Source organism: Triturus cristatus, chromosome 5_2 (genome assembly GCF_964204655.1).
Source record: "Triturus cristatus chromosome 5_2, aTriCri1.1, whole genome shotgun sequence".
Classification (NCBI taxonomy): Eukaryota; Metazoa; Chordata; class Amphibia; order Caudata; family Salamandridae; genus Triturus; species Triturus cristatus.
The window spans coordinates 599,459,567-599,484,235 of NC_140588.1; the positions used below are offsets into that span (position 1 = coordinate 599,459,567).

General features: G+C 41.7%; 1 protein-coding gene across 1 annotated transcript in view; it reads right to left on the bottom strand.

Moving 5' to 3' along the window:
• Positions 1-24,669, bottom strand: part of CNGA2 (cyclic nucleotide gated channel subunit alpha 2) — a 314,526-nt gene that overhangs the window by 183,360 nt on the left and 106,497 nt on the right. Inside the window, exon 2 of the mRNA XM_085606650.1 lies at positions 4,884-5,026. Within this exon, the coding sequence (XP_085462776.1) occupies positions 4,884-4,987 (104 nt within the window). The 5' untranslated portion in view covers positions 4,988-5,026. The remainder of the gene's footprint in view (positions 1-4,883; positions 5,027-24,669) is intronic.

Here is a 24,669-nt window from a genome sequence, read left to right on the forward strand (position 1 = left end):
GTACATATTCCGAGCTATTATTTTAAACGAATAGACAGCATTTTATTAAAATTTCCTTGGAAGGGCAAATCCTCTCGGGTAGCTTTATCCACTCTTAAAAAAGATAAATCAAATGGAGGTCTTAAGTTTCCAGATTTTAAATCTTACCATTTCGCGTTTTCTTTAAAACAAGCCTCTCACTGGCTCTCCTCTGCCCCTCTTACCTATCCCCCGATTTGGTTTCGCATGGAAGCATTCTTTACTTCCCCCTTTGGCTTTCTAGAATCCCTTGCCTTCAATGCTAACACCTCTTTTTTACGTCCTTCTGTTATCTCTCATACACATAAACTCTTAACCCCTCTTCTGCCATCTTCCTATCCTTCGCTTGTTTCACTTTCTCAACAACCTATTTGGCATAATAAATTGTTACGTATTAACAATCGTGCTTTTTATTGGAAATCGTGGCATTCCAAAGGGCTGATCTGGATTTCTCAACTCTTGTCTGATAATAAACCTTTATCTTTTTTGGATCTTAAATCTAACTTTACTCTCCCTAGCTCTTTCAAGAAACAATATGATCTTTTACTCCCTTCTCTTTGCCAATATCTGTCGCTGCTTCCATATTCTATTGATCTCCCTATAACATGTTCTACATTATTTCCGTTATTAAACACCTCCCCTTCTGCATCTTCCCTTTAGAATTGTCTGTTATCTTCTCCGGCACGATGTAAAACGAAGACTGAATTGGCATGGGAAAGGGACCTATCGCAATGCTGGTCTATCTCTCTATGGGATAAATTATGGTTAAAGATTCACAAAACCTCGCGGGCGGCTAACACTACTCAAACTCTTTATTTTGTATATCAGCGTTTATTATATTCACCTGCAACTTTAGCTTCTTTTTCCTCCAACACCCCATCATCATGCTGGTCCTGTTCTTGCTTAAGGGCTGACTTAAAACACATGTTGTTTGAATGCCCAACTATTGACAAATTTTGGCATTTAGTTTGGTCTCAAATTAACAAAATATTTCACACTAAGGTTTCCTTCTCTCTTCTAAATATTTTTCTAGGTTCTTTAGCCCCCTCTTGGCCTCACTCCCCACCACATTCTCACCTCATTGATTTGTTACTCGCTATTGCCTTACACTTAATCACCTCTAATTAGAAACATGCAGATAAAGTTACTTATAGAGCCTGGTGGAACGCCCTCTGTTTCCATCATAGACTTGATACTAATTATGTCACCCCTATGTCATTAGCAGTTAAAAGAGATTTGCTTTGGCTCCCTCTCACAACATATTTATCTACCTCTGCCTCTTCAAATACTTTAATTTCTGCTATTGTGAGAACATCAGATGATGTTCGTAAACCGCCGTGATTTTGTTTTGTTGTCTTTTTATTGTGTAATTTACTGTTGTTTTACATATTATATTTACACAATTACATAATTATATCCTTTTTACAGTTTTAGTTACATGCAATGCTTTACTTTAATCGTTATATCTTGATTTGAACTTTTTTCAAATGACTTTTATATTGTTTCCAATCCCCCCCTCCTTTTTTCCCCCTTTTCTTTTTATTCTAGGATACAGTGTTTATTGTAACCTGTATATTTTTTATCCCTTATTATATATAATATGGTTACTTCTGTTCTCTTAATGTATTTTTGATTGCATATTGTAATATCTTTGTGGTTTCAATAAACTCAAACTTAAAAAAAAAAAAGAAGAGGCCAAGCACCCTTTCTCCGAGTCCCGTTACATTTACTGCAGCTACTGCTTGGCAAGCAGGTGGTCTGTTGTCTTTACAAGTCCATCTTTTCTGTTCCTATTCTGATATGTTTTCAGCTGTCGGGGAACTCGCACCTTTTGTCCTCTCAGTTGCTGCTTGTCTCTGAGCCCAGCCCCAGAATTCTGAGGCTTCGGTGAAGAAAAACCATGAGCTGCCCAGTAGCACCTTCAAATTAGCTCAGAAGAAAAGCATGTATTAGAACTATAAATGTTGGAGTTTCTCTACACATCTACAAACAATGCACTGCTGCTGTACTGCGAGAGTGTAGTCCAGGAAAATGAGAATCTTTCATATAAAAGGGCCCCTCTGCTAGGCTCTTTTAAGTATGTTATCGCAGTACAATACTGATAATTTAAATTTCTCGTAATGATGGCTCTGGATGCAGCCCCCTGGATACTGCGGGGGCAAAGGGACCCTATTTGTCCTCTCCACCGAGAAGATAAGCCCTTGATACAACAGTTTTGCTGAAACGTTCTTCCAGGAACAATTCATCCAAGATGGCAGAGCCCGACCACTTTCATATCTTTCTTTCTAAATAGCCATTTGGTGTCCTAAGCCAAAAATGAGCAGCCGTAGCGGATCCATGCCTTTTAAAACTTTTTCCCCCCAGAAAGAAATAGAAATATTGGATGCGAGCTCAATGATAGAATGTTTGGTAGCTGGATTAAAGGCATCCTCAATTAGCTGGTTAAGACACTTCGGGGCATATTATCAAGCCAGGCGATAAAATTATCGCCGCTTTAGCGGCAGGAACTGCCGCTAAAACGGCGATAATGGGCTTGATAATATGCTCTATGGAATTCCAATTGAAGCCCATGTTAGATGTGAAGGACATCTAACATGGGCTTCAATTGGAATTCCATAGAGCATATTATCAAGCCCATTATCGCCGTTTTAGCGGCAGTTTCCTGCCGCTAAAGCGGCGATAATTTTAACGCAGGGCTTGATAAGATGCCCCATAGGGCCATATTATCAAGAACTGCGATAAAATGATCTCCGTTTTAGCGGCAGGAAACTGCCACGAAAGGGGCGATAAGGGGCTTGATAATATGCCCTTGTGAATTTCAATAGAAGCCCAGGTGCTGGTGTGTAGGACATCAAACCTGGGCTTCTATTGGAATTCACAAGGGCATATTATCAAGCCCCTTATCGCCGCTTTAGCGGCAGTTTCCTGCCGCTAAAGCGGCGATAATGTTATCACCATTCTTGATAATATGGCCCAGTGACTATTTTTTTGCAGCCTCGGTTTTTGGAACCAGAAATCACGTATGTGCAGATGAGCAGTCCTTTCACTAGATTTTAGCTTAGCCAAATATTTGTTGTTCTGTGGTTCTCGTAATGTGAATAACTATGTTCATCAAAGTTTTCATTTTATCCTCGCATCAGAGAATAGCCATCTCACAATAGGAGGGAGTAATATATATAATATATACGATAGGTTGGTGTCATTGCTTTGTTGTATACTGTCTCTAGAAGAAGCTGATGAGCTGTACTTTCTAACACATTGTTGGATTAAAGGCAGAGTGACTCTAACAATCCAGTAAATCATGGGTCTGACACGCCGTGAAGATCTGAAGGTACTGTGTAAAAACTGGATATGTCCTTGAATGGGCATGAAGCATTTTACCTCGAAAATAATAAATCAGATCAGAATTTACAGGCACGATAGAGTGACCACCTCCCTCCAGGTCATTATGAGCACTGATTCCAGTCCTGGAATTTTGTTTAATAGCCTAAAGCGTTCTGGGTATTGTAGTCTTGTTGTAGTTCCATTTAACTTTTTAGATTAACCCACCTTAAATCACTGATTTGTAGGCCAACATTTCACTACTGCAGACTGTGTCCATAATGACCTAGAGGCAGGTGGTCTCCCCAAAATATCTATTGGTGAGTGCACCTAAGGGCACATCTTCCCTCAAGAAACTGAGATTAGGGTAGTCAAAAGAATGCAAGCTCTCGCAGAGAAGGAAAGCAACAATTGAGGACAGGTCCCTCTCAGTAACTGATACATGAGCCAACAACTCAACATGTCTTTGGAGATTAAAGGGAATACAAAGAGCACCGATTCCTAGCCTTCGACTGTAATACTAGCCGAACGTAAGCAGACACCAACATTAGGCTGAAAACGTAGTATCAGGCATTCTTCGGGCATTCTTCTATTTAATTAGGCCAGTAACTATTCAAACAGGATTAAATGTACTAGAAAGGTGTCTGAGTGTGCTTGTAGCAGTCCAGACAGAAGTCAAGTTACATTCAGAGCTTCTGGTATTATTGAGACCTCTATTGTGTGGGTGACGGAAGACCCTCAATCAAGAAACGGTGGCACACAAGTAGAATCTGAACAGGCAAGTCCCTTCAGCAGGTGGAAAGAATGGTATGGATGAAGAAGTGTGTGGCGCAATAGTTTATCCCAGTACAAGCACTAAAGGCATAGTTCTCAAGTAAAGCCAATACGTGAAATGGCCAAGGATGTGAAGGCCTAGTAAAAAGTCACTGCAACAATATATAATATAAATAGAGGTAATGTTACAAAAATTGAAAATTGTGCTCACGACCCACACATCTCAGCGAGCACTTGGGGAATTGTGCAGCAAATGGGCTAAAATGGAAAAATCCTTGGCGGGTTGTCTTTGTTGAGCTCTTATTTCAGTACACCAAGACATAGCAAAAAGGGCAGATCAGCACCCTTGCTGCTCTTACGCAGCCACCCAGTAAGACGCAGTGGTCAATGTGTTTGAGGTTTCCTCTGGGCAATGTGAGGTCTTCGCATTTCTAGATTTTTTTCCTTCCTTGGCACGGCATGTGCCAGTCCTACACTAAATGACTTAGACATCAAGCTCAGAACAGGTGGACAGCCTCTCACTCTATTTTGTGCAGAAATATTCACAAACACTGTCCGTTTAGCAAATCTGTGCTGCTAATAGTGTACCTATATTGATAATTGATGATCTAATTGCTAACTGTGTGACGGGTGCCATATTTTCCAGAGCTAGGATGTTCCTCAAAAAGTCCAAACAATGTCCTTGAGAGTACTGGGACCAAGGGCCCTTAGCAAGTGCCTCGACTGCTCATCCGAATGGGCCCAGCTCTTTATCAGAAGTGATGTCATACCTGCTGGTGCTTATCTCCGTCCTTTCCGGATCCTCCTCAGTGTTGGTTTTGGCAGACAGCCTGGGGTTGGCTGGGGAATTCTTCTGGACATTGATCTGCCCCATCGTCCTCCATGTGAATCCTCACACAAATGAACAAAGAATCTAAATAAAAGAAGAATATGCTTATTATTAGTGACTGGTAATTGTTTTTTAGTTCAGATGAGGCAGCTTATCCTTAGCCTTGAGTTTGCAATCCATGCGCTATATTTGATTGTGTAGCATTATGATTACAATTCCTACACATAGAATTAGTGTGCATCGTGAGAAACACCAATATCATGCCACTGAAAGCATTACACAAGGGTCTGAAACATAACCGGCGAGCTAAACTGATGTAAAAGATGTATCACGGATTTATCAAAGCGGGTAGACAAGTGTTAAACGGGTTGTGTCAGTTTTGCTAAAATACGGTGCCGGTAAAGAAGACTGGGGAGGCAAAGATAAACCGTGTGTAGGATGGTAAGTACTCATATGTCTTGGAGAGATTTACTATTTATAGCAATGTCACAGGATAGCAGACTGCAATCCCTAACTGTGGACTAGTGCAGCCACCTTATTTTACACGAGCTATTTATGTGGAGTGATTGAAAGGCGACCTCTTTCATGAACTCTAACCTTTGCTCCTAACATTACCATCCCAGTCAAGACATGTAGCTCTGTCATAGTTTGAACACTACCGTGAACTGTATGTATCGCCACACTAATTTATTTACCACTTTCTTCTCAGAACTGTGCTCACTCCTGGATACACTTCCCATTTTCCTTCTTTACAACCTCAACCCCAAGGCCAGGAACTAGAGGCAAGAGCTGAACCTTGCCATACTTTGTCATCATGATCTTGACAACATCCACTACCTGCGTACTTGCTCCAGCAGAAATCCAATATTTATTAATATTAATTTCAGTGCATCATCTCCTGCCCCTAATGGATATTTCCCACTAGGCCACTTCATTAACCTGTTTTATAATTAGTTGCCAGTTTCCAGCTCCAGCTCCTAAGCCCTTAAACCCAATTTCCAGTTGTACATTTCTACCTGACCGTATCCCAGATTATTTACATTTTATACATTGGCAAACCTTCCACTGAAGAGTTGAGCAAATTCAACTATGGTCTTGACACTGGCTTCCACTTATTCTGCTCTCTGGGCACCTTCACTCAGACTAACATATCCTCGGTAATTAATCAGCCCAGCTGTACATAGCATGACTGTCTGCATTGGTGACCACACTTGCAAATGGTGGCAAACAGGCCGCCTAGCAACAACAATGCCTTAAAAACTTTACTGCTCTACACCTTACCAATTCTTCACCTTCCTGACTCTGATATGCTGTTTCCACTCTCGCCATTACAACTCTCCAGTATGTTAGGTTATCTTATGCAGAGTTATTTTAGTCAGTCTCTTTAATGATGCGACGTATTCTCTCTCAATTGTTTGTAGTGTGCTGGTGTGGAGAAAGGATTCGATCAATATGAAAAATGTAATTCGTGGCTCCATTGGTTAGCTTGATTGGGTTTCAATCAACCAAACACATTAGAAAGGCTAGATTGGGAGTCATAGGAGCTTATTTACATCTGTATAGATGCGTCAGTTTCCATGCGCCTGCGTGTTAAATCCTTGCGCCACCATGGATACGTCGTATTTACAATACGGCTCAACATGGCGCAAGGATTGACAGAAATATCAGAAATTCAGACATATCTGCCTGCTCAAAAGTCAAGCATTGCTGGAGTCGTGTCGCAAGCAAGACGCAACTCCAGCAGTGCAAGGGAAGGCCTATTCCTAATACGCTGCATCACTCCTTACGCCTGCTCCAAGCAGGCATAGGCTTTTGATGCAGTGGCATCCTAGAAGTGGCGCAGTAAAATGTAGATTTCAAAGCATCACTTTTACGAGCTTTTCCCTCCTGGGAACACCCACCATGCATACATTATACCTGACACAGGTATAATGTGACGCAGGGCTTTACAAGGTGACGCATCCCCCTAGATGCGCCACGTTGTAAATAGGCCACAGCGGTGCGCATTACGCCACCGCTGCGTCACATAAAGTTATGCAACGGTAGCGCAAAAGTGTCGCTTGTAAATCTGCCCCATAGTGAACAGTGGCATTCTTATTGCACATGGACTCAGCCTTCCAAGGCTGAACTGAAGCCTTAAGGGAGTATTGCTTGCACGGGAGGACTGGAGTTTCAGGATTTGTTGACAGGGTGGGTTGGACAGAATGAGTTTGTTGGAGGTGATGCATTCAACAATGTGTGAGACAGCAAGAGCAACAGCGCAAAAAGTGTATGTACTCACAGAAGGGGGAGTTTTATGATGGAAAAGTGAGAGTGATGGTTCAAAATATACGTCAGTGAGAACAGCAGCTAGATTTGGGTTATACAAGAGCAGTGGAGAGGTCATATGAAAGCAGAGTGTAAGAAGAAAAGTGAAAGATGGAGTAGGATTGTACAGGTGTATTAGATAAGAGCAAGGCTTTAAGTGGGCCGGGTCCTGCCGGTGCTCCGCACCTGCAGTTCTAAAAAGCAGGTGCCGAGACGGGTCTCTATGGGGCTCTCCATTTTCACCCTCGGGGTGTAAAAAAAAAATCTTAGTTCTGCAGCAGTACCGCCCTTCACTGCTTTTGAGGTAACTTTAAAGAGACTTGTTATAGTTCTTTCACAGTCTCATCATTTTTTAACTGAAGCATTTTCAGTATTCTATACAACAAAGCTATAGTTGGTGCTTTTTTATTTTACACAACTAACAACTATTGGCAAAGTCAATAGCCCTGACTTTTTGTAGGTGTAATGTTATTTGCTGAATTATATATCTGGATGCAATGACAGAAGCAGCAAAATACCAGTCGGGCGGCACACTAGGCTAAGCACAGATTTTTAGCTTGTGTATTTTTAAGCCACGCCCTTAATTACATCGGCCTCGCCCCTTTGAGGTACAACCTAGTTTTTTCATTCCGCACAAAGTCCTGGGTAAGAGTGGTGCAAGGTTTGAGAAGTGGTTGCAAAATAATGAGCGAGATGTTTGGCTCTGAAGGAAGGGGAGCCTTCAGATACTGTTGGACTGTGTAGCTGATGGGGTTTGGGATGTTGGCATCGAGAGGGTGCAAGAGAGAAAAATAAAAATCTAGGAGCTGAAGTGAGAAGATTGGTGATACGTGTATATGGGTGTGACGGTGGGGGGGCATTTGTCTTTCTGTCAACTGGTCATGAAGAAAAGCAGTTGGTAAATGAATAATGAGGATGGAGGGAAAGGGACCGATGAGTTGAGAACTGCATTTGCCTTTGGTAACTAGATTCCCAGAAAGGAGGATCACGATGAGAGGGTTTTGGGGCCGTGGTCAAGAAATATTTTGGGGCCCCTTTTCAGAAAAACTTTGAATTGTATTACTAATTCAAGCTCTGTGGTGCTAACCAATATTGACTTATAAATTAAAGGTTGCGATAGAGAAATAGGCAGAAATTAGGTTAAAAAACGGACTTTTCCTGGGGCACCTTGGAAAGTGGGGGCCCTTGGCAATTGCCCACGTTTAAAAGTATTTAAGCTACTTGCTTGATTTCTTCACAACTAGTGGGTACATTTGAGGACATGTATTCTGGGTTTTGTAAGTGGGGTTACTGGCACGGATGGGCACTCTGATAAAAGGGGGATGTTTGTCCTACGCTGTCAGCAAATGTAGGTTGAGTAAAATGGGGTTGTTTTCTACTTACCTAAAGTGTTTTTGTTTTTGATGCTCAACAAAGGTGCTTGAGTAGAATGTTTCATGTTAATTTTCCATTGAATGCCTGAAAGTGGTCCAGTGCTTACTGGATTATTGGATACTTTCTAACACGGCTTTTCAAAAATAGGAATGTGCTAAACATGCCTAGTGTGACTTCCGATGACTGGCACCGCTCACATATGCAAGTAATTTATGTTTTGGTGGGCAATGCTTTTTTGTCGCCCGTAGACAAGCGGCTCTCTGGAGCTCTGTAGGCTGATGCCTCCCCGTACAAGATGGTTTCCTATACGCAAGATACATTCTGGATATATTCTGGAGACTGTTTTTTTTCCAAAGGCGTTTGCTGACATTGAGCCTGGAGAAAGCATAGGCTCGTAAAATTGAGACTAAGGAGCATTGAGGACTCCCGCATAAAATGGTCATTGGTAAATTTAGGCTAGGGCCTGGCCAGCTCTCCTGAGGGGGTAATACGACCAAAGGTTGTAATATTGAAAAGAGAGGAGATTTATTCTGTTTCCGAAAGGCAAAGTCATCTGAAGTGATGCACTGTGCAAGAAGCTGCACATTTTAAGGCATACCAGCCATGTCGGGTAAAGTTCGCCCACCAAAATTAAACCAGTGGAATAATTATCTAGGTATGAGTCTTAGATGCTGACCTTAGAAACTGAGTAGAGGCATATGGCGCAAACCTACTATGCTGATACAATGGTCCATGCTCGTTAGAATATGGTAAACCATTGGAATATAATTGTTCTTTCCACAGGAAGCTAATATAGACTAGTCAGATGACTAATGATAGCTGGAGTCTAGATAAGAGGAGTTTAGGGATGCCCAGATACAATGCACTCCGGTAATTCTGACGTATTCCAATTTCTCTTGGATCACCATGGCTTACAGGAGGAGGAGGAATTGCAGGATCTTTTTTGGGGGGGGTTTAAGTAGGAAGCATTATTAAAGCAGGTAGATGCAATTTGTTCAAATGAGTGATCAAAAATAAGTGTTCTTCAAACTGAACCCCCATATTGTGATGTACCCTTTGTTTTAAGACTCAGATGAGTAGCTAGTACAGATTACTGCCAAGTGACAGAGCATATGGTAGGAGAACCACCTAAAGTACGAATCCTCAATTTATCAAAGCTTAACTTCAGTGTGTTTTGGACATCTAGATCATAACAGTTAGCATGCAATGTTTGAAGTTACCAAGGGTAACAGTTAGTCAAATCAAAAGTTGGGAGCTGTCCACAAATGAAAATACTTAACATCTGATAGTTGCTGCAAAGGGGTGGACACATAAGCATCAAAGAGCATGGAATTAAGTGAAAATCCCTTTGTGACTCAACAAGCTACAGCTCGATAGGCAGAGTAGAAATGGTGCAGACTTCTTAATAAAAAAAAGACATGATGCAGGCTGATACCAATGAGTCAATACATCTCAAGTTGCTTGTTGTGGAGCCTTGGGTTGTCAGCAGAGTTAAAAGCCAGGGAGCTGTCTATAGAAACAAGGCAGAGAAACTGCCTCCATCCAAGCCTTCAGGGCCTAAAATGACCACAATTAAAGTCTCTGTACCATGAGCCATGTAGCAGCTAGATTAGGTTACTATGATTCTCATAATCTTCACGCTATGTCCACAATACTCCATTACTCTAAGTTCTACCACTAATCATCCCGTTCATTAACATGAACAATTTGTTCTACATTAAAAAAAATCACATTCTTTGAATTGGGAACATTTGCCACTCTGTATGAAGATTCCAACCACTTCAATATCACCCTCTCAATTCTCACTAATGCCTACCCTATGTCATATTTTCTGTATTGTGTCATAAGTGGCTTATAATCAATTCTATGTAAAAACTGTCTCCGTCACACAAACAGGTAGACGTGGGACAAACAATGTTTCTACACTAATGGTAACATTACACATTCAGGTTTACAGTGATTTTCACTCTTTCCCCCTTCAGTTTTCTCTGTCAAATGAGCACTGAAGCCTCTGTTGCAGGAATAGTTAATAATAATATGCATAAAATAGAATCAAAATCCTTTATGAGCAGTAACCATGGGTAACTTCTTTGCCCTTATTAAATACTTCCTGACATTCATCATCCTATTGACATTAGCTTTCCTATTCATAAGACCCCTCAAAGTTTATTTTCTCTGCAAAGCGAGGAACAGATTTTGAGTAGAAATGAGCCACGTTGAGAAAGGATCTCAAATTATCCTTCTACTTGTCAATGGCATTTCCGCCACTACTCCAACAAGCATCTGGTTGGGACTTACATATACTTCTTAGATTTCATAACCAACTTATGCTATCCCAATGATGCAATCTTGCATTTGGATAATTCTAGTGTCTGATCTTTGTTTCGGTGCATCGCCAAAACATGATATAATCTCTCATTTTCCCCATGGGACCAATGACCTGGATGCTGTCCTGGAAGAGCTTCAACCTTAATATAAACTTCAATGTATTATGCTAATAAAATGCTGTGGATAAAATATCAAGGACCAAAATATCATCAAGGTTAGTATTTATAGATACGTTTTGGTTTACTTTACTTAACTCCACATATATGTACCATGGCAATATATATCTTCACGGTATGCAGAAGTGAATTTAAGGATTGTAAATCTATATTTACTTTCTTCATGTTCTTCCACGATATTTTGATAGCATGGTGTTTTTGTAGTCAATATTTTGATACGCAATCCCTGGAGGATGTTTATATTGATGAGTAAACTATACATCACTATTAAGACTGAGCATCTGTTGCACTTGTCCTACTGCCAATCAAACCTCCCTGCACACCCCACTGCAGGCACTCAACACCCACTGAGCAACATAGCAGGTCACATGAAGATGAGTCGGCATAAGGAGTCTGCAGCAGTTGGGAAGAGTGACATAGAAACTATGACAGTGTGAGTGGTGTCAGTCCATGCAGCAAGGGACTCCAGGAAACGCAGTCACGTGCAAGGAGCTGGAAGCCGCTGGCAAGTGAGCTCTTTCTTTATAGTGTCGGTCACTCTGGTGGGTTCCTGCTCACTCTCTCTCCTTTTTCTCTCCATCTCTCTTTCACAGATCAAATCAGCACAACTGACACTACTTACTAAACAGGAATATGCCTATAAAAAGACACAGCCATAGAAGGGCAGTGTCTCACCAACATCTTCGGTACAAAACTTGCTAAGACTGTTCTTGGTAACCAGACCTGCTTTACACCATTGACTACTCAAGTATTTAGATCTTGAAATGATCTTGTACAGTTCTTGCCTTAGACTCTTGCCTCCATTAGAAGACTTGTTACTGTTCCTCCATACTTTGCCTCTTTCTGTTGACCAGTCCTGTTTTGTCTCATTCTACTCCCGATCCAGTAAAGCTATATTTGGAGGCTTCCCTTTCTGACCCCTCTCGCTTATACTTGTGCCATCTTCCTATCATTTTACAGTGGGATTCATCCCAAAGTCTCTGAAACTTGGTGTTTAGATTATCAGATTATCAGTATTAATCCAGAGGAGTAGTTTACCTGGGAAACCTGGTGGTCAAATGGGGGATTAATTTAAAAAAAATAGTGGAAGATTTACTACTGTTTACAAACATTTCCCACTGTGTTTGCATCACAAAAGTGATACAAACTGGTTGTTAGAACTGTCATCCTTAGAGTGGTCTTCCCCCAAACGTTTTGCCTGCTAGCCGATCCAACCAAGGTGCTCGCCGGTCAGCCTGACTTTACAGCAGCTACAACTATGTTCTTCTTCATAGCAGCAAATCCTTTTTTGCGGCTCCACAAGTATTTATCCTCATGGAACCCTCATCAGCTACAGCTTGCTACTGTGTCCCACTGGGAAAAAAGCATCAAAATCTATACCGCAAATCCACCCAGTGGCTCACCGCAACCGCCACTGCCTCCTCCTTTGAAACTGCCGCCTGCCTTGCCCCGCTGAACTTTACCTTCTCAGACACTTTTCTTCCACAATTCTTCTAAGTCTGAAGGTAAGCAGAGACTGGGCCCAATCCGCTTTGTGTTTCCAACCTGCGCTTCATCACAGTCGGCCATAGCTTCCAACTTTGCCCGGTTTTGTGTAACAAGATGTCCCCGGATGGTGCTTTGATCTTTTAGGCGCTAATTTTCACTTTAAACTTTAAAAATTAATAAATCCGGTTCTACTAATTGGATTTTGTAATTTTGGTGTCAAATGATTTATTCAAATGTACTCTATTTTTCTAAATTGGTGGGGGATTTTTCTTGTGTTGTGTTTTTCCGTCCACGAAGAGGCAGGAGCCTGCCCTCATTGCCACCTGGGATGACCTTAAATACACAGTAGACCCTTACGGGATCACTGCACTACTCCTCTTGGACCTCTCAGCAGCCTTCGACACAGTGGACCATGAATCTTTAATTCAAAGACTCTACGAAGCAGGCATAGAGGGAAATTATCTCGACTGGATCACATCTTACCTTCAAAACAGAATAAATGCCATCCAACCCCCCCTTTCTCATCCAAACTGTACTTCACAAAAGTAGTGGTCCGCCAAGACTGTAATATCTCCTCCACAGATCCGGGTGCCAACAGCAATGCCTGATGGACTGGACACAACCTGAGAGGAAAGTTGTGGCTGCCATTTTGTGCATCAGGACACGGTTCCCAGAGGCGAAAATAAAATGTAGAAGTGGTAGCAGAGGTCAAGGTAGAGGTACCCTGACCCCATGGGACTGATGCGGGGGTCTGTGAGGGACCCCTCATGAGCAAGAAATTGTCCCCCAAATTGTTTATTTAGTGCACAATGATCCATGGATACACCCAGATCTGCTAGGTTCCCAAGGATTCATGCAGATTTGGGTAGATCCAGGGATCCAGACCCCAATTTAAAAACACATGCACCCACTCACAGACCCACACAGCCACTCACACACCCAATTACACACTCACACACCCACACAACCACTCACACACCCTTACAGCCACTCATGCACCCACTCACAGACCCACACAGCCACTCACGCACTCACCTACCTACACACCCACTCACACAGCTATTTACACACCCACACAAGCACTCACCCATCCATACAGTCGCTCACACATCCACTCACCCACAGGCAGTGATACACTTATAGAAATTGCAATATCATATGTTTGTATTACATGTTTTGGTGTTTTAGTATTGAGTGTGTGAAATATAACTGGCAGACCCGTTACTTGTCTGAGCGACAGATCCATGGATCCATTTAATGAATTTTGTAAAAAGTGAGACTCGGTGCATTGAATTTATAGAAAGACAACATAAGTTACCTTACCTTAATTTTTTGAATTTGTGTGTTTTAAAATATATATTAAGAATGAACTTGTGAATAAAATGTGTTTGTAAACTTATGAAAATGTATATTAGTAAATTGAACTGACAGGTACAATTTATATTTAAAAAACTGTGAAATTCACAAAAAAAACAAAGGTTACATGTACGTTATATTTCAGAAAATAGCTTTAAAAAAGTAGAAATTCATTGAATAACCAAAGGTTACAGGGACTTTATAGTTAGGAAATAGAATTTTAGAAAACTTAGAAATCGACTGAAGAAAACAAAGGTGACTGGGACGTTATAGGTAGAATCAGATTCCTCAAACACAAAACCGTAGAAATTCAGCAGCCATAGTTATAATTATCTCAAGTAACTATAACTCGTCCCCTAAGGTAACTATAACTCATGCCCACATGTGCACTGCTAATTACCCCACATATTTCATCACTCATGTCATTTTCTATAACATCATTGATAATACCATTGCAACATATGCAGTGAAATTATTGATGAGAAAACTGTGGGGTGCAAGTTATTGTTACCTTAGAACACGAGTTATAGTTACTTGAGATAACTATAACTATAAGTGCTGAATATATATATATATATTATATATTTATATATCGATATATATATAATTTTATGCGTTAGATGTATTTAGGTCACTGCATAGTTTAATTTAAGTTATTTGATTAGCCGTTAATAGGCCTCTGTTTTATTTTATCTATCACAATATGTAAATATGATCATACCAATTGCTTAATTATTGAAATATTAAGGATTTTTTTTTAACCCCTTCAGCGCGGCGCGGATTTCCGCGCCACGCTGAAGATTCCGTGCGCGGGCGGGGCCATGACGGAACGGTTCCGTCATAAGCACAGCCCAACCGACATGCACGACGGAACCGTTCCGTCAAGCGCGTCGAAGGGGTTAAAGCCCCGAAAAATATATTTTTCATAACAATACACAAATAAATTAACTTCATGTTCAGTGGCACTTGTCTGAATTTCTAACTATCTATTCACACATACACATATGGGGCTTTAGACAATACAACTTTATATCTTGATTTATTATCTTCCTTATACATGTATTCTCTTTCTATGTAATTATGTATCTATACATCTTTTACTTTACTCCTACTGTAGAAGAAACCAAAATATATATATTTTTTAAACCTTCAACTCTCTCCAATGCATTACTCTATGTCTCATCCTTTACCTCTATCAATATATCCTCAACCTCTACTCTCTGACTCATCCCAAACCTCATTATACTACTATGATCTGCCAAATAACCTTTTCTAGACTCTTTCCTTCTCTATACCTCCTTGTCTCACCCCAAACCTCAGTGTACTACTATGAATTCCCAAATAACACACTGTACACTCTTACATCCTCTATCTCTCCATTATCCTATTCAATCAAACTAACAGACTCACACGTCCACTGCCCAAGTTAACAATTTATATTTCCCTATACTAATCCACCACTAATCCTTTTTAGCTTCTGGAGCAGTGTGCTACATAGCTGAAAAGTGATTTAACACCTCATCAGGGGTAGTAAGTGCTATATAAATACAATTAAAATTACAGTTTAAGTGCTGCATAAATACTTTACAGATTGCCTCTAAGTTAAGCCTGACTGCTTTCGTGCCAAGCTACCAGGGGATTAAGCATAGGTTCATTTAGTGAATCTTGTGGCTCACCCTGACAAGGAAAGTGACTGTTGCTTGTGAAGGGATTACCCACCCCTCTCAGTGGTGCACAATGTTTATTTGCAATTTACTTTACTTGTTTTGCGTTGGAACTAGTGCTTATCCCCTTCACTGCCAGGCCGACCCCCCATGCCAAACCCTTTTTTGGCTATTCGGGGTATTTCGCCCTTTAGGCCCCCATACCCTTTGTCCACATAAGGTATCCATGCTAAATTTGCGTCCTTTTCTTCCAACATCCTGAGTATTCTAAAGATACCCAGGGTTTGTGGATCCCCTGGAGGGGACTGTGAAATTAGGCAAAATACAGCTACATTTTGGTTTTTGGGGGGAAATGGGAAACAAGTGCTGCAAAAGACAGCATCTGTTCTTTCCCCTCCAAATGGTATCAACAAAGGGTTTGTGGTGCTGAAATCACTATCTTCCCAGGTTTCAAGAACATGTGACTTTTGCCAGAAAACCAACATTTTCTACACAGATTTGGCATTGTACTGGGACATAGCCTATTTTTCCTACTGTTTGTGCTTTCAACCTCCTTCTAGTTAATGGTAGGAATGGGTGTGAAACCAATAATGGATCCCGGAAAGCTATACTTTTCTGAAAAGAATACAACATTCTGAATTTAGCAAGGGGTTATTTGTGTACATCCGTCAAGTTTTTCCTATAGAAAGTAAGAGTAGAAATAAAAAAAAATATTGAAATTGAGTTGAAAAAACCCCAGCCATTTGTGCCTACATTTTTAACTGTAACTTCTTCTAACTTTGTTAGATTTTTCAAAGCAATAGACCGTAACATCCGTGGGACCCTTCTCGTTGTGCAGGTGTACTGGGATTGTACGTTTATCAAGCACCCAAGGTACCCAGAGCCAACAACTGTGCTGAACCTTGCAGTGGTTTTTCATGTGTACCGGGTATACAGCAATCCATTTGGTAAAATATAAAGAGTGAAAAATAGGTATCAAGAAAGCCTATGTATTTTCCGAAATGGGAACTGGATATGGAATTTAGATGCAGTGGTTATTTGCACAACTCTGAATTTGTGGGTGGCCATACTGGCATCTAAATTAGGGGGCATTTTTCATAATGTCTTCTTTTTTACATACTGTCTTACATTTGGAAGGCATCAATGCATAGTAAGACAACAGGTAATAACACTTGTTCTACTATTCTGTGTTTCCCTAAGTCTCCTGATACAAATGGTACCTCACTTGTGTGGGTAGGCCAAGTGCCCGTGACAGGAAATAGGTCAAAACTCAACGTGGACACATAATATTTTTCCACAGAAAACAGACCCTTTCTACAAAGTGCCTACCTGTGGATTTTGGGCCCTTTCTCAGTTTTAGCCAGCACCTAAGGAAACCTAGCAAACCTGTACATTTAAAAAAATAAGACACCAAGGGGAATCCAGGGTGGGGTGACTTGTGCGGCTCTCACCTGTTTCTGTTATCCAGAATCCCTTGTAATCCTCAAACTTTGTCAGAAAAAACGCATTTTCCTCACATTTCTTTGATGGAAAGTTCTGGAATCTGTGGGGAGCCACAAACTTCCATCCACCCAGCATTCCCTCAAGTCTCCCGATCCAAATGATACCCCACTTGTGTGAGAAGGCCTAATGCCCACAGCAGGAAACGGCCCAAAACGCAAAGTGGACACATCACATTTTTCCACAGAAAACTGACCCATTTTTGCAATGTGCCTAGCTGTGGATTTTTGGGCCTAGATCAGCTGGTACCGAGGGAAACGTAGCAACCCTGTACATTTTTTTAAAATAGACAATTAGGGGAATCCAGGATGGGGTGAATTGTGTGGCTGTCGCCAGGCTCTGTTATCCAGAATTCCTTGCAAACCTCAAACTTTGTAAAAAAGGAACAATTTTTTCTCACATTTCTGGAATCTGCAGAGACCCACAAACTTCCACCCACCCAGCATTTCTCCAAGTCTCCAGATAACAATCGTACCTCACTTCTGTGGATAGGCCTAGTGTCCGCGACAGGGAACAGCCCAAAATGCAGCATGGACACATCACATTTTTCCACTGAAAATGACCCTTATTTTTGTAATGTGCTTAGCTGTGGACTTTGGGTCTGACCTCAGCCATCCCAAAGGAAAACCTAGCAAACTTGTACATTTTTTAAAACTAGACACTCAGTTTCTGTTACCCAGAATTCCTTGCAAACCTCAGAATTTGTCAAAACAAACACATTTACATCACATTTCTGTGATGGAAAGTTCTGGAATCTGCGGGGAGACACAAAATTAAAAAAATCAGCATCCCACCAAGTCTCCCAATAAAAATCGTACCTCACTTGTGTGGGTAGACCTCATGCCCACGACAGGAAATGGGCCAAAACGTACTGTGTAGACTTTAAAATTATTGACCCCAAAAAGACATGGTTTTACAAGGGAGTCACCTGCGCTTTTGGTTCTGGGCTTGGTGGCCATCTAGAGAAACCTACCAAACCCAGACATTTCCAAAACCTAGACACCCGGGGAGTCCAGGGAGGTGTGGCTTGCATGGATCCCCCAACCTTTTCTTAGCCAGAGTCCCCTGCAAACCTCACATTTTGCTTGGGGTTTTGTTTGGGGTTTTGTTTGGGGTTTTTGGGTATTGGCATGCCCTTTTTGGACAACACCTACCCCAACATATTAAAAAAAAAACTGGTGCTTAGTAGGCCTTTTGCCCCCCTGGGGGCAGATCGGGGGCTAGTACCTTCATCTGCCCCTCGGGGGGCAGAAAGACTTCTTTGTTATAATTGTGGGTGGGGGTATGGTCTTACGCATTGTGGCCAGCTCTAATCCGCTTTTATAATTAAACAAAATCCCTTGTGTCTAGTAGGCTTTCTGCCCCCCTGGGGGGCAAATCGGGGGTAATAACCCTCATCTGCCTCCGGGGGCAAAAAGACTGCCCCTTTTGTGTTGGGCCGTGGGGGCATTGGCATGCCCATTGTGGGCAGTCCCCACCTCTCTATTATTAAAAAAAAAACTGGAGTCTAGTGGGCTTTCTGCCCCCCGTGAAGGCAGATCAGGGGCTATTGCCTCCATCTATGCCCAAGGGGGGGGCAGAAATACTGTGCCAATATTTGGGATGGTGGGGGCATTACAATGCCCATTTAGGCAGGTTTCCAATATAATCATGGTGGGAGAGAGTGAAGTTGATTCTTTTTTTAATTTGAAGCAAGACAAGCATGCGTTAAATCGCTGATTACGGTTTCTTAAGGTAAATGAGCACGGTTAGTTTTTTTGTGGTTGCTATGAATAACGTAGGGTTTTTGTTCATTTATTTATTTTCTCTTTTTAGGTTAGGGTGAGACATTTTAGTGTTTGTCAGGAAAGGGGGTGAATGTGGGTTGTTAGGGAAGGTAGGACATGGGGTAAATGCTTCATCTATAATCACTTAGAGTGTTTTGTTTTGGTGCAGCCGTTTAAGCAGTTTATTACAGCACCCCTGATGAAGAACTTATAATAGTTCGAAATGCATTGGGTTTTCCACTGTACCGGCTCAAAGGATAGTTGGCAACACATGTCTATGTTAAAGCTTGGATTAGCAGCATGAGACATTTGAAAATGAGGAATAAAGCATTCCAGTTCAACTAACCTGTCTCCACAGTGATTTCACGAGTATGAAGATATGGATTATTGGATTTTCTAAAAAATGGGAATACTATGGATTACTTTGGTTAACGTCACAATTAATGGTTAACTTATGGAGGAGAGTTTTTCTTCATTGCAGCGGTGCAGCAGTTGGTGTTTTAATTAAAGCACCTTTTTGCCCCTATCATTTAGGGCATCCACCACCTCAACGTTTGCACACAAAAAAATTCCAGGTGCCTAGTGTGATTTCTGCTGCGGGAGGCAGATTGGGGGCTATTGCCCCCATCTGCACCCCAGAAGGGCAGAAAACTGTGCTTATATTTGGTAGGGGTGGGGACATTATAATGCCTATTTAGGGCAACCCACACTCCTAAGTTTGCACCCCCCAAAAAAATCCTTGGTGTCTAGAATGCTTTCTGACCTCAGGCAGCAGATTGGGGGCTTTTGCCCCATCTGCACCCCAGGGGGACAGAAAAACTGTGCCAATATTTGGGAGGGGTGTTGGCAGTTTAATGCCCATTTAGGGCAGCCCCCAACCCTAGGTTTGCGCACACAAACATCCATGTTGTCTAGTGGTCTTTCTGCCACCAGAGGGGGCAGATTGGGGGCTATTGCCTCCATATGCACCCCGGGGGGCAGAAAGTCTGTGCCAATAGTTGGGAGGGGTGGAGGCATTATAATGCCCATTTAGGGTTGCCCCCACCCCTAGGTTTGCACACAAAACAAATATCCCTGGAGATTTTCCCCTTTCCAATGGTACCTCTCGCATCATCCTACAACCTCGGGTGAGATAGCCCCAGGAGCACATAGATAGTGAAAGTGAATGAGCCGATCGTCTCATTTCACCGATTGTCTCATTTCACTTTCAGTTTCAGTGTAATGACATAAGTATGTCGATCGTCATTACACTGAGAAAATAAAATGCCTCAGGCAGCTCCCCAGCTCCCGAGGCTGAAAGAAAAAATTGAAATCCCTCTGCTGTTTACAGCAGAGGGATTTCTGACTGCTGTGCCAAGGACGTAATGGTTATGTCCTTGGCACAAGCAGCACCACGGCCGTGGATGTAACCATTACGTCCTCTGCATTCAAGGGGTTAATATTAGCCGATAGTTTTCAGTGCTCTGCACCGACACTTAATTGCTGGCTTCGGCACTTAATTGCCAGAACCTGCACTTATAACAGTTGCCACATGGTGGTGCTGTTTGTGCAATTTAACAATGAGCTGAAAAACTGTTTAATATTAATACAGTATACATTAAAAAGATCTAATACCTGCCACCCAAGCCATTCTTAAAGCTATGGCGGCCTCAAACAGTCTAAATTGCCACACTTGTAGCAGTATGATGGTTAGTAGTTGTGTAAATACAGTGGTAATGTGTGGTCCAAAAGGTGGTGGCTTCCTGAAGAGGGCCATGGCACTTATTGTTTTTTTACAAATCAAGCACTGGTTGGAACACTGCCTGAAAGTAATGAAAAGTGGTGCTTTGTGCTGCTCTGCGTTACTTTCTGTCAAAGGGACGTTCCATGGATGGTACATGGGCATTCCCATGCAATCACACATGGTTTTTGATGCGAAGTCCTATCTACTAACACTAGTAGACAGGATTTTGTGCCTACAAAACCACCTCTTTAAGGCAGGTATAAAAAGGAGAAATGTTTTTATACCTCCACACCGTTCCAACATTTTATGTGTCCTGCACTGTACCTCAGACACGCAAAATGGGGAAAGTATTAGAGTTTATCTAGGCATAGTATTTTGAACTGAAGTGTATCCTTCCAGTGCAAGACATATGCTAGACATGATGCATACACCTGTGCACTTTGGTTTGATGAGCTGCACTGAGTGACAACTTTGCAAATCTGCCCTTAGGCTCACATTGTATACCGTTATGACATCTTACAGATTGTTGCCCTTTCCTTGTTTCAGGACCCTTGGTGTCACAGCTACCTGTTTTCCTTCCTCTGAGGGAACGCCTTGCGGACCAGACTGCTATACCAGCAAGCAAGTGGTCCCTCAAAGGGATAGGAAGGCACCTCTTGGTACATCTGTCTCCACCAGTCAGAGCCAGGCAATCAGACACTGTAACCTTGCTGCAGCATATGGAAAGCTGGATGCCATGAACCATCAACTAAGACATTACAGTTCAAAGAGCTGATGTAAATGCTCACCCTTACTTTTCTGTTGGCTTTACAGTTCACTGATAAATGCACCAACAACAAAGATGATTGTTTTAGCTGTTACATATCAGCCTCACAACGTTTTTTTCTGCTCCAGAGTAACGTCTTGAACATTAAATGTTACCTTCCTTGTCTTGTGAATCTTAGGCTTAACTCCACCTTCCACTTTTATTTGGTGCACAAATCTTGCCTTCTGTTTTTCAACCCACCATTGTCGATCCTTTTTTAATTATGTAAACTGTTCTCATAGATATTGTGAACTTAGATTTTTTTTTAAACGTGCTATGTTGAAGCCTAACACCATTGAGATGACCTCGTGTATACCCATCAGGAAGAACATGAAATTAATATAAGTGATTCATCAACAGAATGGCCAACTTCCCTTTCCATAGCTTTATCAAAATATTGTCATATGATTATACTAAACCAGCTACCATCTTAATCTCAATGACAATTACATAACTGCCCCTCTCCAAGAACCTACTTTTAGTCTTATCAATTATCTCCAAAATGTCACCACTGTTTGAACTGCTCACAGAAGCTGCGCTTTCAATGCGCTTTACCCCAGATGGTTAGGCTCCTGGATTTGCGCAGGGTGGAAACTGCCCTACTCATCAACAGAGTTTGTTTTCCAAACTACATGTAGGGCATTTCCTGTGAGTAACTATTCGATTTCTGTTTTCACAAAGAAAGCAGTTATTACCTTGTAAGTTCTTTTCTTTCATATGAAAATGCCCTTTGTGGACTCTCTTCCCAGAGAATGCCCTTTTCTTACAATCTTTGCTCACTTTGCACGCCATATCCGAACCTGCTTTGTTGTTGCATGTTTCTGACAGCTTCAGCACACCGATCTTTATGCGCAGACCTCTGCCTACATGTCTAGCTAGGTGTCCGCCAGATCATCTGTGATCAATGAAGCTGCTAGAATGGATTCTGATCTTTACACTGAAGAATTCACATGACATGTCTAGCTGGGTGTCACCCTGATCATCTGTGATCAATGAAGCTGCTAGAATGGATTCTGATCTTTACACTGAAGAATTCACATGACATGTCTAGCTGGGTGTCACCCCGATCATCTGTGATCAATGAAGCTGCTAGAATGGGTTCTGATCTTTACACTGAAGAATTCAATTCCTGACACCCACGCCACTGACAATGATGTAGGTATTGCCAAAAAGATGCCATTAAATTTGCCTCCCAGAATGAAATATATATATACCTGTTCATTGCAATGCCGACCTTATAGATACAAAATACATCGGACTTAACAATTACAAGATGATATTTGCACTCGTTTTTTAGGCTTTAGGGTGGTGCGACCTGTGCAGCAACACCTGGCTCTGACCTTGTGGGGCGCTGTGTTTGGAAATAACTTATGGGTTTACAAGCACCTGCTGCAGAGTTTCCTGTGTGCCCAGGAGATTTAGGAAACAGTAAATATGTCAGGATAACTCTGGTGAATAATGTTCCCACTGTGGAGATATTAGAGTTTTGTCTAGTGGCAGTTTGACTCATCATAAAATAGCCGCAAACTGTACTATGCAGATCATAGAAATGTATTTTATGCGGATAGCTCAGTGGGTTACTGCGTTTGCCACGGAGATCATTTTGATACTTGCAGTTCATTACTTACAATCCTAATATAGCGCAGTGACTTATGAACTGAAATCTATGAAATTTATGAAATCTGCAGGACATTATGCTTTCCCCCCCAGTTGTTCCCTATCTATTCCTAATGTTGCTTAAAATGTTTGGTTTGGGTAGAAATACATTCTTATTAGTTAAGCCAAGCCCAACCAGTGCTTTAAAAAAAATTACATGTTTGAGAGAGAGGGGCTATGGGGAGATGAAGGACCCTGGTGGAGGGTGTTAGTGAGGGAATCCATGAAGAATGAAGTCTTTTGGAGGGGCACCAAAAATAGTTGACACACTGGGCGCCATCCTAAAGCCAGCCCTGGAGTAAGGTTATCCAGACCAGTCACACATAACCCTACACTCCTAGATAAATAAGCCTCAGACAACCCCAGATATTTTAAAAGCAGAGAGAGAAACCAAAACACACATAAAGAAGTGCACATAAAAATAGATCGCAAGCGGGAATGTGTGACGGTATTCCTCCAGCCGGAATCACGCTGTGCCTTCACAGCTCTGTCATTAGGACGAATGAGTCATTAGTACGCATTTGTTCAGCACGCAAGTCGTTATAACGACTTGCCTTAGGGGGGCGCTGGATTTTGGAATAGGTTAATTCACTATTCCAACTTCAGTATGCGCAACAGTAGAGATAGAAGGTGTTGGATTTTATATCCAACACCATTCCACCAATGCGCCTCCCCCTAAGGCAAGTTGTTATAATGACTTGCGTGATGAACAAATTCTTACTAAAGACGCGTTTGTTCCTTTGCCGGTGCTTTAAGGCACAGCGGGATTTTGGCTTCAGTCTGAAGGATGTTTCCCGCCAGCGGTTAACATACCATAGAACTTTGCTTTCAAGCTAGCAAACTAGACACACAACATTACTTTGGGAGCCGTATCATGAACAGATGAGCTGGCTCAGAGCAGAGCTAACCACCTGATTTTATACTCATGCACAGTGGCGGCTGGTGACATTTGAAGGTGGTAGGGCGTAAAATGTGCGTTGGAGCGAATCGCAGCGCACAGACGTATCGATCTAGCCCGAACGACCTAAAGAGGCTTGGGAGTTCACCCTCCCTGAAAATTTGGAGAAAATAGTGGGCAAATGGTGCATTTTCAAGCAAATTTGAGAAAGCAATGTAATGTATAAATCGATGCCAGTTCCACCAGTACTAGACACATTGTCAATTTGTTTTATCACCACACAGAGGTTGAGATGATGTGCATGTCTCATCCATGTGCTAACCACACCTCACCCTATCCGCTTTTTCCCAACTGCTGCTTATTCAAATCTATACATCTTATGTACTGCGGTATTGTACTGTTAATCTTCACAGTTAGTTGTTTATTCACATCCGACTGCAAATATATATACCCCTAAATGTCCTAGAGTTAAACTGATGCCAAACCACAAATGTCTAAGCTCTCACTTGCTTTACTAATGTATTTAATATAGCATTTATCTTCCACATGCATTTCTCTTCAACATGCAGATGTTGTGCAACTTCTCATTCTATGACACTTATTGTGAAAAACCTCTTCCATCTTCATGTCTAGCAGCACTATAGTATAACTTTAAAATAAAAAATAAAATAAAAAACAAATCCTCT